Source organism: Sinohyriopsis cumingii, chromosome 10 (assembly GCF_028554795.1).
Source record: "Sinohyriopsis cumingii isolate HCF-2022 chromosome 10, ASM2855479v2, whole genome shotgun sequence".
NCBI classification, from domain to species: domain Eukaryota; kingdom Metazoa; phylum Mollusca; class Bivalvia; order Unionida; family Unionidae; genus Sinohyriopsis; species Sinohyriopsis cumingii.
Window position 1 is genome coordinate 22,771,915 of NC_142970.1, and position 26,545 is coordinate 22,798,459.

Here is a 26,545-nt window from a genome sequence, read left to right on the forward strand (position 1 = left end):
GTATTCATCACGCCTTATATTTAGTACTTCAAGTTTTGTAAATGCTGTAATGAACACAAATATCAAAGGATATTGTAAAAGGTATTGAACCAGACTGCAGCTGATATATAAAATTCATAAATGTTTTCGACGAACTTACGGCAGAGATTGCTTGGTGAAGAAGATCATTTTGGAAAGCAATACTGCAAAATATGTATGCGAGTACTTTTCTAATGATTGAGACTTTTAACTTTGATTATCAGTGTACTTCACTTCCTGATTTGCACAAAGGTTTATTTTATCGATCTCCTAAAACTAACTGATCAAGTTGTTAAACATACTACTGTAATATTGTTAATGAATCACTCTATATATGCAGTAAAAAGAGTTTTGTCCCTTCATATTAAGTTTAAAAGCTTTATCGCAAAGTAAATTAAAGTATATACTCTAATAACATGCAGTTTGTAGTATTATTGATTTCCCATTTCTGTAAGCCCCCTTTAGCTTTTGAATCATTATCTATGTCATGCCTACCTGCATTGCACCATAACTGCATGGTACGTGCTATCTGTATTTTATTAACTGCATAAGCCATTAAAAGGGATACCCTGCTACATAATGACCTTAGAGTTCAGGTTAGAAGCATGCCGACGATTTCTTTCATTAGGTTTATAGCATTCAATGTCATTTTTTTCGCTAGCCTTCATACAGGGACGGATTAGGCTCACTGACAAAACTTGATGACCCTCCTTTACACGCTCACCTGGAAAGATAACCCTAGGGTGCACCATGATCAAGAAACAGAACATTATGATCAATTTGAAATTATTTTATCATTTTATTTACAAATCTTCATTCGTTTCTTTTTCTTTTTACCCTTTTCACAACTTTGTGGTGCCCCCTTTGGCCCTGGTGTCCTAAACACGTGCTTAGTCTGCTTAATTGTTATTAAGCCCCTGCCTTCATGTCTATCATTTATAAAATATGAACCGACAAATGTTATCTAAAGATCCGTTAAAGCATGTGACAACTGTAAAATAAGACACGTCCCGACACCACACCATTATTTCACTTTGCGCTATCGATGAGACTGTAGGCATTCTGAGCACAGGCCGACATCTTCAAACGCATTTTCGTTTAACAATACATAATAGACTGTATGTGCCTCACATTGTTCAAACTGTTTATAATATTCTTGATAATCGTTACTTAGCATGTATACATGCGAATGACAAAAGGATTTATACAAAGCTGATACATGACTGACGCTATATTGTAACTCGGATGGTCTGGCACTAGCCATGATGTTTTTTCGGTAAAAAAAAAAAAAACAGACAACACATCCAAAGTCAAGTCAGTTGTTGACAAAATGACAACATAGCAAACTGCATAATATAAAATTAAACGAATATTTTAATTGAATACAATTGACCCAGTAAATACAGCACCTATGTATGTATTGTTATATATTTACCAAACAACTTGTAGCACATGCGATATACAATGTTGATATAAAGAACGATATATGTGACGGATAAACAATATAATATGATTCCAATCAAGAAATGACCTTGGTATGGAATTTATTAAATGTCGAGCCTTAAATATCCTTTGTCCATGACACATCAATCTCGTTGGAGTGCAAAACACAGATCATGCATGAAAGCTGAAAGATCCAAGTTGTACATAGATAGTTCCTCATAAATTGATTATAATTGATGATCCAACATATGTCTTTCAGTATTTAAAAGCAATGACATCATTTTCTAACATAATATAGTCCATATAGCATTCCTAAGGTGTTGTTCAAATACTAAAAAACAAACTATCATAAACTTTGAGTTGGCCTATCAGTCCTGATGCAACTATCTATATACTTATCTATCTATCTATCTATCTATCTATCTATAGACAAAATGGGACAAGTATCAAATGGTCAAGGAGGCTATCAAACGGAGCCTCAGTATAAGCATATGTATTAGTGGCATTAAACAAAACGAAATAAGCTGCTGACGATATATATATATATGTATATATATATATATATATATATATATATATATATATATATATATATATATATATATATATATATAATTTGAATAAATAATGATCATCAAGACATTACCTTCTATTGTAGAGCCTAGTTTTCATACATGTTACTGCGCCTTCGGGGAAAGATAAAAAGTATTGTAAGTCTTACGTAATAGTAGCATTTTATTGAACAAATAAACCTGTGGAAGATAATATTTTAAAGTTAGGACTGTTAATAAAAGGTATAAGCTTGACACCACAATTTAAATTGACTCGTCGTCACCATACAGTTGGGATACAGAATTTGAACGGCAATCATTCGTGGCATTTGAACCTGTCTCTATGGATTTCGTACGTACAATCCTGATGAAGAGTGCACCAAAGTCATGTGAACTTGATCCAATTCCAACATCACTGCTGCTTGAGTGCTTAGCTTTAGTATTGCCTTCACTAACTGATGTTATTAATACCTCTCTCTCATCTGGGGAATTCCCATCATTTTTCAAAACTGCCATTTTAAAGCCTCTGCTGAAGAAACCAACACCAGACCATAACGATTTAAAGAACTACCGCCCAGTTTCTAATCTCACATTCATTTAAAAAAATCTTAGAAAAGGTTGTGGTATCCCTGCTTGTATCTCATCTAAATTAAAACAGTCTTTTTAGCAATGTACAACTTGCTTATCGCCCTTTTCACAGTACTAAAACTACTCTTCTAAAAGTAGTTAATGACATTCTCTCTCCGTTTGATAGCGGAAAGATTACACTCCTCACCCTCCTTGATTTGTCCGCAGCATTTGACACAATAAACCATGATATATTACTTCACCGTCTCCAGCATGCATTTGGCATTCATGATACAGCCTTACTGTGGTTGAAGTCCTACTTGGTCAACTGGACACAATTTTTATCTGCAAATGGAATACACTCCAGCCCAGTTGATCTATGTTGTGGTGTTTCAGAGGGGTCTGCTCTTGGACCTGTTCTCTTCATTCTGTACACTCAGTCGCTCTCAAGTGTCATATATTATCATCCAGTGTCTCAAAAGTTGTACGCTGATGACACCCAAATATACAAATCTTCCCACCCAACTGAAGTTGATGCTACAATCAAAGGTGTAGAGAGGTGTATTTCTGATGTGAAATCATGAATGACTTCTAACAAGCTGCAAATGAATGATGATAAAACTGAGGCCATTCTGATCACAACACAAAGACTTTCTCTTTCAGATCCTTTACTGGAAACCATAAATATCAGCAACGCCAACATTCAATTCATACAATCAGTACTAAACCTAGGTGTTGTTCTGGACAGTGCTCTCACATTGCACCAACATGTCATGAACATATGCAAGGCTGCATATCTTGAGCTGAGACGCATCAGCTCAATTCGTAAATATCTTTCAGTTGATGCCACTAGAACACTTGTGTGTTCATTAGTACTTTCAAGACTGAACTATTGTAACTCAATTCTGTCTGGTTGATCTCAATATCTACTCCAGAAACTTCACAAAGTTCAAAACACAACTGCTCGGATCATCCTTAGAGTACCACGATCAGAGCACGCCTCCCGCTGCTTTGTATCCTACACTGGCTATCCATTCGATCCAGAATAAATCACAAAATTTGTTGTCTGCGCTACATTTCACTGTCGGACTCTAGTCCAACATAGCTATCTGACCTCACTCATGTGTACACACCAGCAAGATTCTTACGCTCCTCTTCTGACAATCGTATACGCATTATTCCCACTATGTAAACAAAGTCATATGGATAGCGTTCTTTTTCATACCAGGATCCAGCAACGTGGAATGAATTGCCCACTGAAATTAGACACAGAGACACATTGATCACATTCAAGAGGGCTCTCAAAACTCACTTTTTTAGATTGCAAGAACAAACTTAAAGACCTAATAATGTTTCCTACCTGAGATATTCTCAGCTTGTTTTTTATTGTTTAATGTTTTTCTAATTTCATGTTGTTTGTTTTTGTAATAGTATTATGTTTCTTATCTTATCGGTGTCGTGTAATGTTGTAAAGCTCTTAGAGCTTCTAAAGATTAGGCGCTATAAAAAGTCCTCATTATTATTATTATTATTATTAAATTAATTCTCATGATTTGTCTCATTGGTCAGTAATTTCAAAGAGGCATATTCTATATCAAATATATTAGTGGAAGTAACGTATCCGGTTTATTACGCATAACGTGCTACTTCCATGACGGGTATGATTTGAATCATTATTTTGTTTTACACGTTTTGGGGATAATAGTTCTAAAAGATGAAAACGTTTTTTACCTAGTTTTGCGTGAGAAAAATACGATTGGCTGCAACCTATCATGTTGCACATTGGAATTTTGTGCTGCAGTCATATATTCACAGATTTGTTTTATACAGTATTCATCAAACGGACAACCGATGTTGCATAAAAACTGATGATAACAAAAACTAAATATTGAATTTGTTATTAATTATTTGTATGTATTGTGTACTTGATATGTATAAACGATTGTGGATAGATTATTGTGAATGCCTTATAAATGTCATATTTTAATGTTAAAAAAGTTGTTTACTGATATGTGTTCAAGATATAGCCTTATTTGCACACCTGAAAGTAGCCTGGACGCAATCTTGCAAACCGTATTCTGGTCCTTTTTGTGTGTTAAGGTGTTATACAAGATTGAGGTAAACCCAATGTTTCAGTCCTGTTTTATGACCAGTCTCTGGAATAAATTTATAGAGTTTAAAAATAATTTTTTAGAGGAAGTAAAATTATTAAAATTGATGGAATTACCGAAACGCACATTGACTTTGGATCAATACACTACTTGGGGACTTATGTGAATGGAATACAATTGTAGTATATCAGTATATTCAACACTTGGCATATATGTATATTCAGGACTCCTGTGGTACATCCGAAATTTCCAGGTTACTTGTAATCCTGGAAAGTGTTTTACACAGATTGTTAGAATCTCTTCGCAACATTCAAGACTATTGGAATTCCTTCGGCACTTATGATTGGACATTTATGATTATCTGGGATCTAATTCACAGTACAGTACGCACATTTAAATTCACTTTGCATTCCTAGCAAACAAATTGTTGGGAGAAAAAAAAATTGGTATCGCTTCTTTCTGTAATATAGCTTTAGACCATATATTCGTAACTATACATAATCTTAAAAACCTTCTAAGATACGAATCCCGGGAGATCGTACTTATACTTCAAGGAATTATTTATTTATTCATTTTCCTCCCTCCCCTTTCTGTTATCCTCACATTCACACCTGTTAAGAAATTTGAGATGACAATATTCTTCGTAGGTACTTATTTATTTATCAGTGTCTATTCACTTATTTCCGCGCTGTTATTCCTTCTGCTACCTTGAGTAAATACTAATGTATAAATAAGACACTCTTCACTTTGACTGTTACAAAATTAAGCCTTTTGTCATACCATAATCCCCATATATAACTGCATATGTATAGTTTTTTATTCTAAATGGAGAAGAAGAGTATACGACACTGTATTTCGTTCTAATCCTTTACCTTCTTTATTGTAACTTATGTAACCTTCAGCTACAGCGAGAGAGAGAGAGAGAGAGAGAGAGAGAGAGAGAGAGAGAGAAGAGCATTACAAGTAAATTGACAAATTAACTTAAATGTTTTAATCGAAAATTTCGAACATACCTAATCGAAACAAAGACCCATGTTTCTGTACATGCAATGTCACTTGATTATTTTATATTTGTACACTAAAATATCAGTGTATCGCAAATCTAAACTATTCGTTTACCTCCAGTCATGGTAATATGAATTGCTATATAGTCGAAGCCACACGCACACATACACATACACACGCACAGACACAAAGAAACACACACACTTACATACCTACATATATACATACATATCAGATCGGCGCATGCATCCAAAGCAGTGAGTGTCATATTATGGATAATGTAGGAATTAAATAGTTAAGTAACCTGTATGTCTAAATGCGTGTGACTTAGCGATATATAATAAGTATAGAATGATACTTCTTTGTTATATTGTATATTATTGTAATATCGTATTTTGCATTATGACAATCTCATTGCACCATTATCATTACACATGTCATGAATATTGTGTGGTCAAATAATTGATATTCAGCAAAACAAATGACATGAAATGACACAACTCAACATTTTTTCTACGTGAACTTCAAATATACTTATGATGAATTATAATGTTTAGTATAAATTGTGTCACAAAACTAAGTTACAGTTCCTAATATATTTTAAAATATGTTTAAAACGATACATTGAAGTCACATTAACAAACAACAAGTCAACATTTTTTAAACGGCATCGGCTGCAAACATATATTCAGGATGGGTAGATATGAGCAATATGGCTAGAAGGGATTGTACTGCTTCAAAACAAGGCAAAATACCGAATATAATATTTAGATACATGCAAGGTCGTTATATAGTGCATATATAAACTGCTACGTTGAGAGCAAGGGACCTCACCTGTTCAGGATATCACCTAGAAAAAACATCCATGTCCCGTTCAGTGACCTTATCTGCGGATGTGTGTTTGCTGGTGTATCAATTATCAATTATTTGATAACACGTGTATGTACCCACATCACAGGTTTCATTTATTCCTGAAGTCATGCAATTAAGACGAATATGTATACTTCCCCAAGGATTAATTTATGGTTGTTTTAGTTCTTATTTAATAGGTCTGGCACATGATTTATAATTTCCACCCTTGGAGGAAACTAAGCTTGCATGGTCTCTATTTATTTTGTGAATATCCCCGGAATCATCTTATGTTCCGCCCTGGGTATCTTTCCCACATCCTCACTGTGAAAGATAAAAACTTTGTCCGATTGTGACAATGATGCTTTGGTTCAGTAGAATATCAGTGTATCGCAAATCTAAAGTATTCGTTTACCTCCAGTCATGGAAATATGAATTGCTGTATAGACTAAGCCACATGCACACAAATACACACACCAACACACACACATACAAACATACACATCCACATATATACCTAAATATGTACATATATATTATGTAGGCGCATGCAACCAACGCAGTGAGTGTCATATTAATGATTATGTATGAATTAAATAGCTAACTAACATGTATGTTTAAATGTGTTTGACATAGAGATATATAATTATTATAAAATGATGTTTCTTTTGTTCTATTGGATAGTATTGTCATAATGTATTTTGCATCATGCCAATTGCATTGCTCCATTATCGTTACATATGTGTCATAACTCTTGTGTGGTCAGAAAATTGATATTCAACATAGCAACTGACATAAAATAACAAGACTCAACATACTGTATACATGAATTCAAAATATACTTATGACGAAGTATAATGTTTAGTAGATATTGTGTCACAAAACTAAGTGACATTTCCTAATGTATTTTAAAATATGTTTAAAACGATACATTGTAGTTTATTAACGAACAACAAGTCAACAGTTTTTAAATGGCATAGGCTGCAAACCGGTATTCAGGATGGGCTAATATGAGCAATATGGCTAGAATGGATTGTACCACTTCAAAACCAGGCAAAATACCGAATATAATATTTAGATACATACAAAGTCGTTATACAGTGCGTACATAAACTGCTACGTTGTTAGTACGGGACCTTACCTGTTCAGGATATCACCTCGAAAAACAACCGTGTCCCACTTCGTGACCTTACCTGCACCAGTGTGTTTGCTGGTGTATCAATTATCAATTACTTGATGACACTTGTATGTACCCGCATTACAGGTTACATTGATTCATGAAGCCATTTAATTATGACGAATATGTATATTTGCCCAAGGACTAATTGGTGGTTGTTTTGTTCCTATTTAACAAATCTGGTACATGATTTATAATTTCCACCCTTGGAGGAAGCTAAGCTTGTATTGTCACAATTTATTTTGTGAATATCCCCAGAATCATATTTTGGAACGCCTTGCCCGTCTTTCCCACATCCTCACCAGCCTTTGCATAACATTCACTGTAAAAGTGAAAGACTTTGTCCGATTTTGACTTCTGCTGACGCTTTGGTTCAGTCAATATCAGTTTTAAACATTATATTTAACAGTCCTTTTCAGTAAGGGGTCATCAAATATCCGTTACAGAAGTATGTATTGTTTGTGGTTGCTATTTGTATTGACGAATGAGGAGCGAGAGAAACAAATGCAAATATAAATCGAGAAAGAGGGGCGAGAGATACAAATGTAAATGCAAATGAAGAAAAGGAATAACTGGAATATCAGTTTAGATTATAATAATTATAGTTGGCAACTCCCCACTTTAGAAATGAATTAAGGATTTGAAGTTTCTAAAAATATCAAGTTTATTCCTTTTTAGGAAAGAGAAGTTGATCAATATTTAGCTCAGCTTGAGAAAATTGCCTAAATTGTAAAATGGACAAGAGATCACTAGTCTCTATTATTACAATGTGTACTTACTGGAAACGCTCGTGATAGTTACATTCATTGTCACTACATAGAGAGCTGATTATAATATTGATAAGGAATAAATCTTAAAGGGTTATGAGTTGGTAATTCGACAAGTTTTAAGAATTCTAGAAAAACAACTGACCAGTCCTATGTCAAATTTGACAATTGGATAAGTAGCCCTCTTCTGGAAAAAGGTAATAAAGATTGCGAAAATCTCATACAACTCATGTTAGTTTAGGAATTGCATCCATAGTGACGTTAAGACTTATTTTGATGAGCATAATGTCGAAACTTTAGAAAATGCTAATGGTACTGCTGACAAGTATTCTTTATTCATCGAGTTTCCTTGTAAGTAAGTCTTTCACTCAGCAGTCGAATGGTATCAATGTATTCCAATCTCAATCTGGCACAATTCTTTTAGAAATCAAGTTTCTGACACGATTACTCAGAAGTCCTTATTTTTTCCTACGTGTGCTCTAATGCATGAAGAAACGACAAGCTATTTATGATTGCTACACATTGAATGTTACGCAAACGAATCAAGACAAACCTATTCCAATTGTTTTATCCCAAATAGATCATGGTCACGGTCGATCATGTATTGAAAGCAATACGTTTGTTGGGTATTATATCGACCCTTTTGAAAAATAAATCCCTGATTTACACCCAGCTTGTGCAGTTACTAGAGCTATGGCCCATTAAGTCTCGATAATGATGTTGATTAGGAAAGTATTACTTCAGCTGGCACATGTATTAGTCATTCTTTTGATGAGGTCACTTCTACATTTCGTTTGGATCCAACAAAGTGTTTTGTTCGCAGTGGTCCTCTTTAACTACTCATTCTCTTTATACTAATCAGTGTGATAAAAGACAATCACTTGTCGTTGAACAGGAAAAAGATGCAGAGATATCCTGTTCGTTTCAAAGGACCATAATACGGATTAATACGACTTATCACAATATCTTGAATCACCGCTATTGGTCAAAGATTAAATGTGGTGTTTGTACATACTGCAGATCTTGTCATATTTGTCAAATGGTAGGAAAAATATGCAACCTATTCCTGCATTTGACGAATCATTTAGCAGAATAATAGATGATTGCATCGGTCCCAATGGGGCGCTAACATCATTTCATCAAACTTTGAAAAAATATGTTCATATCATATTGTTTTGATAGGGGTAAAGATTGGGATGAAGGCATTCATTTACTACTGTTTGATGTTAGACAATCAGTTCGGGGAACATGTTCTTTGAAATTGATTTGAACATACTGTGTGCGGACCACTGACCCTGTTAAAAGAGAAACTTCTTTCTAATGAAGATACTGAATTTAGTCTTCTCGATTCCAAGTTGGAATATAAGTTGTCAAAGCTTGTGAGGTTGCAAGACCTACTCTGTACTCTACTCAGTCTAAAGTGAAAATAAGGTCTGATTAAAGTACACCATAAATAAGCTTTCATTTTACTCATAGTTTGGTCTACTACAAACTCCTCTTCAGGCCAGGTATTAAAGTCCTTACACTTTGAAAAGAAAGTACATTAAATAAATTTTATTATAAATACTCATGGGAGTCGAAAAAAGAAAACAACTTTGTCAAATAAACATGTTCAGGAAGTATGTTTATGGAGATAGCCAGGTTAATCAGGCATTTAATTCAGTTGTACCTGTCACACACTGAGAATTTAAGCGACGGAATCCATAGTCCAATTCAAAAAAAGAATTATTATTGCAATTGGTGTTATGAATGAATTTTCAGTCATCAATTAATGTCATAGACTTATATATTTCCGCAGTCCTTAATATCATAAATAATACTAGTGAAAAGTAATGATTAGAGTATATAAAAAAAACCTACAATTTCAACAATTTTAATAAGATTTAGATCCCCAGATAAGTATATTTCTTATGTTGAATAGACTACTACTCTCATACCTGGTTACTTTGGGACTCGAATAGCCACCGATACGACGATGATTAGCTGAAGCTTCGAGTATGCCATACTTTATAGCTGTTTTTCTTGCTAAAGAACAAATTTATATAACGTTTTCAATTCCGAAGTTATTAATTCTGGTAGAAATAATTATATTGTTCCAAAAATGAAAGAATACAAGGACTCAGTAGCGAAAGGACAAAATAGTTTTAAAAAATGGACGGGATACTTTCAACAAAACCTACAACATTGAACAATTCGCATTCATTTGAATAACTTGAATATGTTTGGCTACTGTTACGTGATGTTTAAAGATATCATGACAACATCAGACGGTAAATTGATTCCTACAATCAGATAACTATAAATAGATTCCATCAAGGAATTTGAAATTGTGAAAACTGAGTTACATAACTGTTTTTCTCGAGGACAGGGTACGACCAACCATTAAGCATCGCTGATCAATGAGCACTTCATTTTTTAGGCTTTGAAAATCATTGATATTTGAGGCAAGTCACTCAAAGTCATTGAATATGAGAGAATTATGCTTGTAGATAAACTACGACAATCTTTTTGAGACATTTATTTCACTTCATGAAAAGACCGAAAGTACAGTGTGATGTTTGTATCATTGCCATCCGTTTTGCCGTGATCAGAAACCACGGAGAATAATGGTGGTACATTAGTCTTTATTCAAAGCATTGATCGCACACCGCGTGGAAAGTTCACATTAAGCAATATATGACTTCAAGATAAAGACTTGATTCAGAGGATGAGAAATTGCAAGGTTGCTGAAAAAATGTAAGAGCCTTTAAAGTATATTCTACAATTGAAATAATTGTACCAAAGTTAAAAGAGATCATTGTCTTCGTCTCAAACTCCCCAAAATTGAAAGTTCAAAATCTTAGAAATATCTTACGCTGTTTATCTCCTGCCGAACTGTGATTAAAGCTTTATCGTCGGTGACTCAAACTACGGAACAGAAACGTTTTGATAGTTTCGCTTATAAACATGTACTCTTATTGTTGCTCCAATGTATGGTTTCCATGAATTACAAGTATTTCAGGCTAACAAATGTATTCATTAAATCTACAATAGGTGTAAGCTTGTTGTTACTACTACAAAACCTTCAGAGATACAGCATTAACAAAACAAACAGCACTTGTCTTTTTTTCATATGACGTTGTCCTTGACCAGATTGTTTGCTGTTGATTTGTTTTATTGATCACTGAGCATAATGCGTTGTGTATGTTTTGGATGAGCTCGTTTGTAAATTCTTCTTCAGTCATGCAGCGCCAGACTTTATAACGTATGTGCTTGATACGGTCTGTATTGGTCAATTTATAATTTTTCAGCGTCTGTGTTCCAACAAGTGCAAGGCTTTCATTCCATCAAATATATTCATTAGCAAATACAATATTTGTAGGCTCCCAATCAACCGGCTATACAAAACGTTGTTCATAGACTCTTAACGTTTTCTGGACAAGTTGTTTTCTCTTGAAAATGTGTTCTCCAGTTAACGATGACACTAAATTGTGAAGTCTTGGCTTCAGATTATTGCCACAGTTTTGCTGGAAGTCTTTGTGAATGTCTAGTGTTAAAGTCGAAAGTTGTACAAAAGGGCTTTCGGGCACTAGAAAAGTTTTGACGTCGACGATAATTCCGCCACCGAGTACATATCTCACCACTGAATCATGCTAGATGTCGTCACTTCTGCCTTGATTTGGTGTTGCAGCTCTTTTATTTTCGTTAAAATGCACTGTGCATAGATGGCATGTCGTGTTCGAAAGCTTTTCATCAAATCGAACAATCTTCCAAGGCCACTTTTTACTTTGCAGATGAAGAGTATAACGAACCATGAGAACATTAAATGAACTTCTTTTTAATAAGTCTTTGCTTTTTTATACCAGCAATGTCATATATAACATGGTCGATGCAGAATATTGTATATGTTCTATTCGGTTGACTGGTTTTGTTAGTTCCAATGTATTCATATCCTTAATTTGTTCTTTAGATTAGCGCTTGCTGTTTGAACGTAAATATGTAATATGTTTAATATGCTTAATTTTTTATTTACACCTGATGTTTGAAAGCCCAAGACACAGATCTCTCTCTCTCTTTCTCTCCCTTATCTCTCTCTTTCCCTCTCTCTCTCAATCTTATATATATATATATATATATATATATATATATATATATATATATATATATATATATATCGATATCTTTCTAAACATCATTAAACATTATTAATACTTGGTATTTCGGCATTTCGGAAATGCCTAACTGCGAAATAGGCAATCACGTGATCATTTTTACATGTAGAACGCACATAGATGTTATATATCCTTGATAAGAAGCAAACATTTTACATCGAGGAAACGTTGTTTACATGACCCTCAATCATGGATACGAACTATGCTAAAAAAGAAACAAATATTTATATTATTAGGTATTTATGAAAATGAAAACATTCAGCTCAAACTGAATTTTCTGGAAAATATCAAATTCCGTGTAAACAAAATTATATTAAATTGATATAAAAGGGAAAAAGATATTCCCAAACCCACAAACAATCTAATAAAATCAAACAAAAATTAAATCAAATATAAATTAAATTACATATAAGTAACAATTGTTTACAACGCATGAAACTCTTCTCTTACAAGTTGAGTTTCTTTCAGCATTCCGTACCACCTGCTTAAGAGGACTCTGCTTTTCGTCTTCTGGTTGTGTTTTGAGGGTGATCCATATGCCTGACCACTACGTTTATTTTTCTAAAGGCAGAACTTCTTATTCGTGTGATCAACCTTTATCAAATTTATACTTCCAATTGCAATGATTTACTTACTTTTAACACCTATGACAGTATTCTATATTCCACAAATTTTGGAAGAATCACTTGTATTGTTGTAGATTATTTCTGAAATTTATTATGTCAATATCACTTGATTTTTGTCCTTTGGACCATTTGTTTTATTAGCACGAGAGGTTCATTATTGTTCACACTGATGCATAACTGCCATTATGCAGTATCAACCAAGGGAATTGTCGAGAGTGATCCATCTTTTGGTAGCAGTCTGATTGTGAGTTATAACCTTCAACATTTAGTTGAAACAAAAGCAGCTGACATCTCCTGTAGCAGTTATATATATATATATATATATATATATATATATATATATATATATATATATATATATATATATATATATATATATATATAAAGATATATGATTTATTTTGTATTTGTAATCTAGGCAGATAAAGGATCATCGAGCAGTGAGACAGATTTGCTTCCATCTGTACCAGTCCCAGTGGATACTGAAGATGATAATCAAGGTAAATGTAACCTTACGATACTGTTACATATATATGACGCAACGAATTTAGGTTCGCCACCAAAATCGTGTCTTACAATTTAGAATTATACTTGTTTGCCTACACTAATAACATGTATGTGAGCTTTTGATATGCAAGAATGTCGTTTGTTGCCTACGACCTATGTATTGAAGAGTAAGTGGAATACTGCAATTTGTAAATAATTTAGACCGCTATCATTTCGTCACGAATCCCGTCATGTTTGATATTCTAGATTTGTTTCAAAGTATGTACTGTAAAATATATTTCATGAGGCATTAAAATGTTGAATTTGGAAAAATGTATACCACCACATTGGTTATACCACTGTTATAGACTCAGTGGCTATATAACACGTTCAGAACTAAATATATTTTCTTGATCCATTTTGGAAATGAATGTAATCAATGGTAAGAGCCTTCAAAAATGCATGCGAAAAAATCCCAAGCAAAAAAATGCATGCTTCAGTTATTATTATTTTTCAAGTGACTTTTTTCCTCATAGGATTCATGCATATTGTCAGTGACTGGACTTTCATAACCTGTTGGTAATTCGAGTTTCACTCACTCCCATATGATATCATATGCCTGATACACTCTATGAGAAATTATACTCATTGTCTTTCATAAAATCTCTCTTTATGTCATAAAGCAGAAAAGGTATTAAAATATAATTTTGTTTGTTAAGATAATTACAATAACATTTGAAAGCAATATAAAAATACGAGATTGATTAATGTAGATTACGGATGGAAATTAAATGACAATTAAAATTGACGTGTTTAAAATATTGCTGAAATAGACTGCATGCCATCCAATAGAAAACAGCATGTCCAAATATTGACAAAAGCAAACAATAGCCGCCAAAGTTCTTCAAGGCAAACACGCAATTATTAAAATATTTAGCTTAATGATGTTAATTTCTAAAAGCAGATGGAATGTTCTGCCATGTTTTTATACTAATCCATCATGACAGAAGCTGCCAGCATGATATGCATATTGGTATTAAGAATTAAGTAATGCCCACTGTGATGTTAACACCACGATATTTACAGTAAAACTGGTTGTACGAGCCTGTGGTCAGGATTTACTCTTTACCAATCTTCCCAATGCGCTCGTCATGGGGTTGAGACAGGCATCGTACTATATCGTATAAGATATACTTTTAGAAGCCTGCACTTTCTTGCAAAAGTTCAGACCACGCCTATAGGACCATACAAGAACTTTACTTTTACTTGACAATAGGTTGTGATAATCTGACATTAAACCTTACTAATGGATGAGATTGTGTTTAAATGAGTATCTATATGTTTAAGTGTGCATATGAGTGCATATACATTTTTAGTACAATCTTATTTAATATTTTAACTTATTCTGCATATTCTGTTTTGTTTCGGTCCTACGAAATTTGAACTACTGGACTTTCAATCGTACTCCAGATAATGGTGTAGCGTATTTCTTTCGTCAGAATAAATCAAATCCTTCACAGATTTAGCAGTTTTGTTGAATTGTTTGTGCCCGGTGTAATACACATGAAGAGTATTGGCCATGTCTATAAAGAACACCTGTCTCGACAAGAGTTACTTGTCATAGCTCTTAATTCTATGAGGGTTTCACTGCATGTTATGTTGTGAGTTTAGCACATTTCCCTTTCAAAAGGAGTACATATACAAGAAAGGCCGACATAGTGTTAAAACACATACAAATAACACCACCAGAATTGCATACATACATGTTTTATCTAAACGAAAACTGACACGATTAACAATATTAGCTATTTGGCTGGATATCTTTGATTTTGCAATATATTCCAGTTTCGTACCTGCCACTTAATCTGCAAGACAAGACACCCTCGGAGCTACAATTAGGCAGAATTTCCATGAAAATTGCCAAGCAATCTCTACCCAGTGGCTTAAATCTTGGCCTGTCGTTGATGGATATCCAACAAATACGAAAAGAATATACACGTACAGCCACTCAGTGTCTTATGATCTTGATTACATGGCAGAAGAAGAATGAGGACACTGCTACGTTTAGAAACCTGGAAAAGGAATTCCAACGTGTTGGAATTGACGTTGGTGTTCTAAAGGACATTGGAACAGGTATCGTTATCAAATTAAGGCCATGAAAACTAGTTATTATGTACTCTAAATTCATCAAGAAATAATAATCAACATATTTAATAAATGCATATTTCTAGATTAACAATGTTCAAATAATTAGAAGAAATTGCAAATACATTCCAAACAACATGGTATTTAAACAACACCTCCAGGGAATTTCTTTATTTTTATTTTGTATCCAGGATGAATATATGATAGTTCGTTATACATGATAGTTCGTTATACATACATATACAGTTTGATTGAACTGGTAAATATGTGCATCTATATTAATATAAATTAACATTTGCTGCATAGTTCTATTTAAGCTTCTTTTAGTAGTAAGATAGGAGAAATAACTGGCTATTTGTCAATTATAGTTACAACGACAAACAGTACTGGCAGCACAAAATATTGCTGATTATTATCTATCCAGTCAGAGTTTGTAGTTTTTTAAATACAAACTATTAATTTAATAACGCGATTATGAATATATGTGCATATTTTAGGTTAATTCTTGACTTATTTATATAACATTAGTGTGAACTTCACTTTATTGTTATATTACATCAGTTATGTTGACTCCATGTTAGAGGGAAGGCATGATATAGCAAGCGCTTTAATGGTGAAGTAAGCATAAACAGTTTCTTAAGAAGTTTTTCATTTAAATATGTTTTCCTTGGCGCTTTAAAAATATTGTTCATAGTTGGCTAAAATGTTTATGAGGTAAAGATAATTCTAAACATTGAATTGGTGTTGATGGACGGAACATTAGCTTCACGTTTGTTCCTTCATTTGATTTCGTTTTTCTAAATCCCTTTTAGTTAATTCAGTTACTTTTCTCGTTTAAATCACGCTAAAACATAATGTAAAAGTCCTACAACAAAATAAGAAACGCAAGCCAATAATCTATACATGCCAAAGCAGGTGTTGCTTACCTTGCCAAGTCCTGCTGAATTAATGCCCGTTCTCTGACTACAATTTTGTTTTAGTAATGGTTAAAGATGAGGAATTTTATTTATTTTAATACGCGTGACTCGTTGAATGGTTTAACCAGGGTAAGGCTCAATTATCCCTGGATAGATAATTGAGTTGCTTACAGCCTCTGGTACCATATATTCTATTGATAAAGTGGCCATGGTGACCGTCATACAAAATTGCATTACGATTTTGGTTAAACGTTCTACACGTTTTGAGAGTGATTACAGTTTTATAGTTGTTTCGAGAAGAGTACAGGTTGAAGGTATACTTATTCAGCATGTTATTCCAAGTGGAGAGGGAAAATAATACGGTGATGTTTGAGGATCAGATAAATCTGTCAGTCGTTACATGTGTTAATAATTGTGAGGCAATGCTCAATAAAGACACTAAACTATAATTATTTCTTTACTGTTTGTGCTTCTTGCTGCGTAAAGGACTTCGCTTCGGTGACTTCGGTGCTGCAAGGTTACACACGATATTGATACAATGAACAAAATCTGCTTTCATTGCTGGTATATAAGCATGGCTAAAACTAACTATATCAAACACAAAACAGAATATAACATAATCAACGTCTTGGAGTTTACACGAGCTTTCTCTCTAAATTGCTTTCAACCATCTTATTGATGTCTGATATGTTTACTTAGAAACAGTTTTGAATGAACCGTTACTCCAGAAACTAGAATCTACATTATTATTGGATACACTGTTAATGCAGATTGTGGCTTGAGGAATCAATGTTCATCCAATGTTACTCCCTTGCATTACAATGTTTGGAAATGTTTGTCATCGGCATTAATATAACAGCACATCTGTCAAATATCTATTGTTACCTGTATATGATCATCGATTGAGCTCTCATTTATAGACAGAATACAAGTAAAAACGATTGCCGAGCATGTGGGACAGCTAATGAACACAATATTAAAACATTTAACTAGAATCAGCCAACCTATTCTATACCAATGTTTATACTGAGTACACCTGAAGTGAATTTTGTTTCTACAAACGTTACAGTACCTTTTCTTACTTTTGCTTCTTGCGGCATGGATGACGTGCACAAGTTTAGTGTGTTTTTTAAAACTGAGAATTTAATGAAATGTCAACGCCTATTAACGAATCACATTATCATAATTAGCTTTTCAAGTCGTGCAGACTATATGGTGGAACTTATATTTCAGTATAGAATATAACTTCTACTTGCTGTGGTACTCACAAAATAAGTATACAATATAATATTACGCACTGACATTCGTAGATTGTCTACTTAACAGGTAAATCGAAATATGCATTATACCACCAAATGACACTTTCAATATCAAAGTCATCAAATCAGTTGCTAGTATTGATGTAAGAAACTTGCTAAGGCACCTTTAAACATTCACATTTGGCTACAATCTGTAGAACTATAAAGAACGTCCCTTTTCTAAGTCATCGACAAGTCATTTCAATCACACTAAGTCAGCAAATATAGATTATCATCAACTACCTCAATACTGCAAAGTAACTATATGCAGTTGAACTTAAACATGCGCATTGTCATCCTATGAGGTCTCCAGCTTGATTATCCAATCGCTGTACAAGAATGTCTCCCTCTAATATGATCCCTGATCAAATTAACATCATGAATATAAGGGTCCTACCTCCCGAAGCTAAAAGACGACACAAACTGACAGTGTTGCATATTCAATGACTAAAGGGCTATAACTCGCTTTAATTACCTCCACATGATGTCGCTTGTTGTGAGGCTTTACGCTTTGCTGTCGTACAGTTAACTTTATATGAAAAAGGTCCCGTTACTATCTGTCAGTATCAATGCAAAGTTTTTAACTATCCCAAACTCTGGATTTATATTTTGTTTTTGTCATACCTCTACATGTTATCTTTTACATCGTTTTTGTGAAACCTGCCTAGAATGTATAATAAATACAGCACGTTCATTGCAAAGGAAGTGGCTTGCACCTTGCGTGTACGAAAACTACTTTTTCAGTACCATGCTTTGTGAGTGCATTGTGGTCATTTTCTCTCTGTCTTTATCCATGTCTATCTCTTTATGTCTGTCTGTCTGTCTGTCTCTCTCTCTCTCTCTCTCTCTCTCTCTCTCTCTCTCTCTCTCTCTCTCCCTCCTCTGTTTCCCGGTTCTCTACTGCTGTTTGAGACCTACAAAGTTCATCTTTGCCCACTCTTTGAATTTTTATTCCTATATCGTCTTCAACCTTCTTTGCTTCCTTTGCCTGTCAATGTGCCCTGTATGATTTAATTTGAAAGACCAGTTTATCTGGTAGTAATCTTGAGTGAAATAGAGATAACTTTTAATTATCGACTTTGTGAAACTTTATTTTTAAAAATCTCACTTTACACCATTGTTACTTAATTTATGTTCTCGTTTTTACATATTTCAGGAGATCCAATGAAAGGAGATGAAGATATTGGTAAGCAGCAGACCAATTATGCAATAGTTTTATCTAAAAATTTATATGTATTCACATTTGGTAGCATCCCATGATCAGACAGGATTGTTTTGTTTATTATTCAACTTTAGTTATGAATCAGTTATAGGTGTTTTCTAAGAGAAAGAGAGAGAGAGAGAAAAGGAACGTTATTTAAGTGGATTTAGGGAGTGAAGTAAATTTATTGTTACACAAACAGATTTTGAAGCATTATAATCAATATAGAACGTGGATGTAAACTTCAATCAAATGTTATGGATTCAGTAATAATATAGTTCGTATGTACGTTTCTTTCTTTAGAATCTTTAAGTTTCGGTGTCGTTAGAAGTAGATCAAATACGACTTAATGCAGTAATAACGCCCTTGTTCTTGAACAACATGCACATAATTATGTTACAGTTGATAAAATAACTGTGGGAGATAAAATAAATGTTTAATCCAGAACTATTTGATTTCTAATGCATTTAATTCGCAATTCGGATAAAACAAAGAACATATCTAGTTTTAATAATAGGTTGTGACAGCTACTTAGTCGGGTCTGCTCATTATATTCATATGATACGTTTCAGTTTCTTACCTTTCACTTAATCTACAAGACAAAATACTGTCAGAAGGACAATTAGATGAACTGTCAACAAAAATTGGAGAGGAATTTCTTCTTCTGGGCCTAGAGCTGGGACTCTCCTGGGTCGAAATTGAGCAAATACTGAAAGACTATTCAAATATGGATGCTCGGTGTCTTCAGACCTTGGTTAAATGGCAGCAGCAATGTGAAGACAGAGCCACGTTTAAAACCCTGGAGAGGGCTTTCCTAATGGCTGGAATTGATGTTGGTATTCTTAAATCCATTGGCACTGGTATGTTTAGCAAAACAGGATGAAACGTATTAAATATACCGTACATTTAAAGTAATTGCAAATTTCAATGGAATTTATAATTCATGAAAGAAACAATTAATTTTAATACGTCGCAAAGACAAATACGGCATCATATTTTTCAACTTAGTTCGTATATAAATTCTGACTAAAGAAGCTCATATTGTTTACAGGTCCAGTTTTCATAGATGTTTGCAAAAAGCGGGAAACATTTATGCTTACATTCGTCAATTCATGTTTTGATCTCTCCATCAGTCCTATTTTGATTATTGTACGATATTGTAACTTCAGGCAAAAATGTGTAGTGTTACGAGCATAGTGTATATGCATATGCAGCGGTCCATCTTTAGACGAATTACTTCATAAATATAAACATTAAAAATATTTTGATGTAAAACTACATTGGCATGTCCAGGATTTTCTTAAGAGGTGTGGACTTGTTAAAGGGAGTTCAGTTACTCAAGTACGATCCCGTTGATAATGCTATGAGCCATAGGGTACTTGTGTATACATATTTTCTGCCATCGAACATGGCATCACAAGCCGAAGGCTTATACAAACATATATCTCTTTGTTTTCAAACAGGCAATCCTTTTGTTCTTACAGTGAATACATTTACAGTACCACGTAACTGTCTGGCACTTCTAGTAAATGTTTGATCTTAATTCCTTATCTTCCTTTCCCATCTGACAAGCCAAAAGTATGGTACAGTGGTCAGTAAATGGGGTTACTCATTTGATCTTACCACTTAACTGACATGGGTTCAAATTCAAACTTTGAATAGATTTCACAAACAGTGTGATCCAAGTGTTATTACACAGTCCAAGGTCGGTTTTTCATAAACATCCACATATGACAGCAAGGTTAAAGAAAGGGAGTCAGACTATATTTACGATGACTAGACCATGACGATTTGCTACATGATGATGGAGGATTTCAGAATTTTATCAGACAATAAAAATGCAGATACGGACAGTTTTGGCCTAACAGTCAAGAAAATATGTGTATTTCTTAGCACTTGCAGGTATTAGGGTTTTTAACTAGTTATTAAGTTTTCCTTGATCTTTACTTTCATTATGTTCAGAAACAAACTCAAAGTATACTTTACCAAATAATGTTAGTTACCATGGAGATAAACTTGTAATGTCCTTGCGCATTAACCTAAAAATATTTAAAAACTTCAACAATCGTAAAAGTACCCTCAAATTTTAAAATTTGATTTCACTTCTAATCCAACTGTGTTTATGATCTAGCTTATAAAGGGTTAATCAAAATACATTGCTGTTCCCCTGACATTTATATAACTCGTGATTGACAAGGATGAACAAGAACAAGACATAAGACATACCACAGTGCACTTTCCATGCAAACATCGCATGAAAGTTATTGTGAACGTGATAAAAATTAATAATCTTTGGAAAAATGTATTGGAAATTAAGAAAACTCAAAATCAAGCATAAACAAAGGATTTCGCATATACCCCAACTTTTAAACATGCATATAATAGTTTCATCATGAAACGATTAGATTTTAAGATGATTACTTTGCTTGCATGCACAAACTGACAGATTGTGGCAGGAGATTGTTGTTTAATTACTGGTATTGTTTCGACATTTTGATAGTCTTAATTAACTCAGACATTATGTATTGTCCACAATACTTCAGTCTGATCGATACAACTGTTTTCCTGTCTGGAGAACAAAGACTGCTGTATAAATAACAATCATTTAAATGTATTATCACCGTAGTAAGAACACGTCATCATATGTGGATATGAATACCGGACCAGAACTTCTAATGTTTATGATTCCTTATTTGAAGTTCACCTTTATCGCTATTGACCGCAAATGAGGTTGTAATAATGAATAAATGCATGTTATAAATGTCAGATGGATAGAAGTGACACTATTTGATCGCTCAGTGTAATAATACGCTCCGTAATTTTTCATTTTTAGTGAGACAGTATTTTTTTAAATTTACTTCCATGTAATTCCATCATCAAAATCTTTCCTGATTTCAGGAATCGCTGTTTATATTTAAAGAGAGAATGCTCCAAAAGCTTGGTCCTGCTTGATTGAAATTAAATGGATTTTGACCACACAACGTATTAACTGAAATGTACCGCCACTTCAGTGAACTTTTAAAATGGCTGTTTCTATTCATGCGCGTTAATATTTTTTTTTCTACATAATTTCCAACACAGGCATCCCTATAGAAATTTTGAGAATGGATAACAGATCAATCCAACTCTTTCAAAATGCCCTAAAACAAGGGAAAGTAAAAGTTCACAGCATAAGGGTCATGGTTGTGGGACACTTCAATGTGGGCAAGACAACCTTGATCAAGCGTCTACTTGGTGAGGACGTCAACATATCTGAGAGACACAGCACAGAGGGCATTGATGTCCGCGTCAATTGCTGTGACGTATCTGTTACAACGAAAGAATGGACACATCAAAAGAAAGGTTATGTGACTGTCATTCTCCAAATTTATATTTTCTAATTTGGGGTTTCTTTATTTGCAACGATACGCCTGGAAAAATACAATAATTTTTTGGAAGTTATAATTCAACTAAACACAGATGGAAAACCCATCTCCAGTATAGCCGGGGTGAGGAATAAACCTCTGATATTTTTATTTGTCTTGACTCAAACCGGCATTATATTCGTAGAATGTCAAATTAATTGAGTTTTCACTTCAGCAAATCAAGTGCTCGCAGGTACGAAAACCAGGATTAGTGATAGAGTATAGTAGTGAACGAACCTAATGCTAGAAGGTATTGGATTGGTTCCATGCTGTGTATTACCATTTTAGCGCATGATAGCCTGTGCATAGCAGCCATTATACTAAGTTTGGAAATGGGTTGAGAAATCTGAGAAGACCTCAGGGAAAAGACACAAAAGTATGAGAAGCTAATAACTATCTTTATCACCTACCAATGTTGGTCCCTCATAGACTTGATATATCGTAGAAAGAGGTGAGATATGCTAGTCATCTGTAAAGTTAACCATCTCAAACTACTTTGCCAGCCAATGCCCTACAAATAGAAACTATCTAAATCCAGCCCACATAAATAACAGCGGTTGAAAACATATCTCTCGTGTGGACATACAATCAATGTGGCACACACTATTTCCAACTCTACTCTTGAGAAACTGGTCATATCTCTATTACAAGGAAACCACTGACACCATAATGCATGCTATAAACTAAATACAGAAATATACTTGACTCCAGAAATAACAGGGCAGTCCTATGATATTGCATCAGGAAAGCGTACAAGAAGTTCCATACTTCACAACATTTGTACAGATGTATGTCATCATAATACAACGAAATTGACGAGTCTGCCATGAGGGAAAACTTTTTAAGGAAAATGAGTTAATTTTAATATTTGTCAGGTACAAAAGCGTTTTAAGAATTACGAATAAAGCTGCTGGACTAGAGTCAATTCAATGACAAAACGCACCACCGTATTAATCTCAATACTACTATACCGTTGATGCCATTCATATCTTGTTACAAAAACTGTATGTCCTTCCAGGCACCCCAATAAGTCAATTGTCTTTTGATCATCTTATTTAGACGTTATCGGAGAATTTGTATTATGCTTGACAGGATGAACGGCCCAATTACACTTTGGGTTTATATATATATATATATATATATATATATATATATATATATATATATATATATATATATATATATATATATATATATATATCACCGAGGGAGGGAAGAAGAAAAGTTTGAAATCATAATTAATGCCTTGTTTTAAACAAGCATATACCTTTCTGAATATATTGTCACATGATCCTAGTAGTATGTATATATGACCATCTATAAACCATCTTTTCTCGAGACTTCTTTTGGGAAGTTGTATCGTGGAAATTTCATTGGCAGGAATAAACGCAGTACGGAGCAGTGGAGGACGTCTGATGAAATAAACATAATCGTAGAATAATTTGCAAAAACAGTGTCCAAAACTTTCTTGAAAGACTCGTCACACTAACATTATTCTTAAAAGTTCCTGTTGTTAAACGTTCCACTAAATAAAATGTTCATCTAAGTTGAATTTTGGTATCATGGAAATTACAGCAAACATTCTACTCGCAGAGTTGCAAGATTAGTTTAATCAATCTTGTGTTCCTTCATTGGGACCATACAATATCCATTGTCAACTTTATAAACACTTACTTGACACGGTTCTTTCTAAGTAAATTGCGGAAAACTGGTGGCCTGCCGATGTAGTGAGAGGAAGCAATGCAACTTTTAGGAGCAGAAATGAACAATAAAGCAAAGTTTGCAAATATATCCACTAGCTTACAAAAGCTTGTAAGATCATGGATATGCTCGATAACATTACACAAGCTCAAAGTGAGCTTAGAACACGTCTTCCCCTTTTTGCTAGGATTGATTGGTCGACCAAATATACTGACCGTCATGTGCTGAATAATGGTGTTAAACTCTCTCACTCACACAAACACGCACATACACAATCACATACTCACCAGCTCTTCGTTCTTTATCCGCAACAATTTTACATAATCTCCTGAGCTCCGCAAGAGAATTTGCACTGTAATACATTTACTGTTGTGCTGTAGTTTCTTATTCGGAACTGATCTGTCAAATACAATTAACACGATTAGGACGTCACATGATCTGTACTGTATGTAATAATTATACTCGTTACATTTTAGATTTTGGGGTAAATGTTTTTGTACAGTCTTCAGTTGCTAAATTTGATATTCCTGGCCTAATCTGCATCGAATACCACGTAACGTTACTTACATTTATCCCAAAGCAAAATTCGTTCTAAATGATATGGATATAACTAGGACATCCACTAAGACAGTCAATATTGGCATTCTTGAAAATATATTTGCAGCTAATCATACGTAGCTAAGTGGAAGATGAGATCGCCGCATATTAATAATGTGATCATCAAATTTTCTCAGCTTGTTACCAACCTGGACGCCATGCTTTGGATCTGATTTTAATAGATTGCGGACTTTGTACTTATATCTTTAAGATATTGGATGAGGTCGTTAATGAGCATTATAAATGCATGTTAGTCAGTGTACATATTAACGTAATCTTACCGTGATTAAACGTGAAATAGATTCTCATATCGTTAAAATTTGGAATACTTTTAACAGCACCATGGACCCATGTCAAATGGCAAGCGATATATGAGATTGGATAAGCATATTACAACTGCATGATCTGAGTTTTTTGATCCCGTTTCTGGATTCAATCATCAAGAGGAGATAGAAAAATGATTACATAAGATTCTCAACAAATGAGACTACTTCTGACCCTGTTTATAGTAAACTTGAGAAATAGGCTAATATGCTTAGGTTTGTCCGTTATTATGAGGGCGATGAAAATATTTATGTGATAATCATGCATTTGATTGAGCAGCTGTAACTAGAAAGTATATTTGTTAGACAAATTTGATAAAAATTGGTAAATTGACCTATGTCATCAAAGACGTAGCTGATTATGTGTAGGGTGAAATTCATGCATGATATTCACTGTGCTTGGCAGAAATTTAGCAAAAGTATTTCGATCATATTGGATGGGTCTTGTTAAATAGCTTTATCCAATCAGGATGGTGTGCGTTTTATGGTGACGAAAAGAAAAACAGACACTTCTTATCAGGCCCTACCTAACACTGTATACACCTTGCAAATATTTCAAATTAGTGGAATTCATCATTCAAAGTTTGTATTGTTTTAGGGAATAGTTTGGTCTGGTTTAAATGAATTAGGAAGGAGTTATTTGTTGTGTGAGTTCATCTGTGAACTTCAGCACGAATGTTTAGTTTACATCTCACTAGCTGTTGTTCGTATTATGATCCACATATACCGTAGTCCTATCAAAAACAAAGTCTTCAGTTGGAAAGCTATTAATGATGCTTACTCTGCGTTTGCACAGCAGTACGTTTACAAATCCGTAATGTCATGCAACCATGAACAATTGGTATCTTAAACTTCTTTCCTAATCCACCAGACCTATTTTGACCAAGTTTGATGGAGATTATTCTGTTAAAATGCTCATCCCATTTTAAGGTGTGTAGACGATACTGCTTCACACCAAATATGACCAATATTACAACCCATTGAACACTTTTGTCATGACGTGTCCTTTAAAAGACAGTATGCAAAACAACAGAGGACAACTCACTTACACTTGACAGAAAGCACTATGTTATTAAATGGCCTACAAATCTATAAGATACTGTCCAAAAGTATCTCCAATTAGACTGCCATACAACATAAAACTACATGTAAGTGATTTCTTCCACAAAATGGTTTAAAAACATGTAAAAGGTTAAATCATAGAATCA

The 26,545-nt window shown here is 33.9% G+C and overlaps 2 protein-coding genes across 2 annotated transcripts in view; both read left to right on the forward strand.

Annotated features, from left to right (window-relative positions):
• LOC149789713 (uncharacterized) overlaps window positions 1–19,371 on the forward strand; it is a 32,183-nt gene extending 12,812 nt beyond the window's left edge. Inside the window, exons 4-6 of the mRNA XM_089973102.1 lie at window positions 13,684–13,765; window positions 15,597–15,884; window positions 19,268–19,371. Coding sequence (XP_089829228.1) covers window positions 13,684–13,765; window positions 15,597–15,884; window positions 19,268–19,371 — 474 coding nt within the window. The remainder of the gene's footprint in view (window positions 1–13,683; window positions 13,766–15,596; window positions 15,885–19,267) is intronic.
• Window positions 19,372–19,894: 523 nt separating this feature from the next.
• LOC149789714 (uncharacterized) overlaps window positions 19,895–26,545 on the forward strand; it is a 40,472-nt gene continuing 33,821 nt past the window's right edge. Inside the window, exons 1-2 of the mRNA XM_089973104.1 lie at window positions 19,895–20,172; window positions 22,394–22,654. Of these exons, the coding sequence (XP_089829230.1) occupies window positions 20,040–20,172; window positions 22,394–22,654 (394 nt within the window). The 5' untranslated portion in view covers window positions 19,895–20,039. The remainder of the gene's footprint in view (window positions 20,173–22,393; window positions 22,655–26,545) is intronic.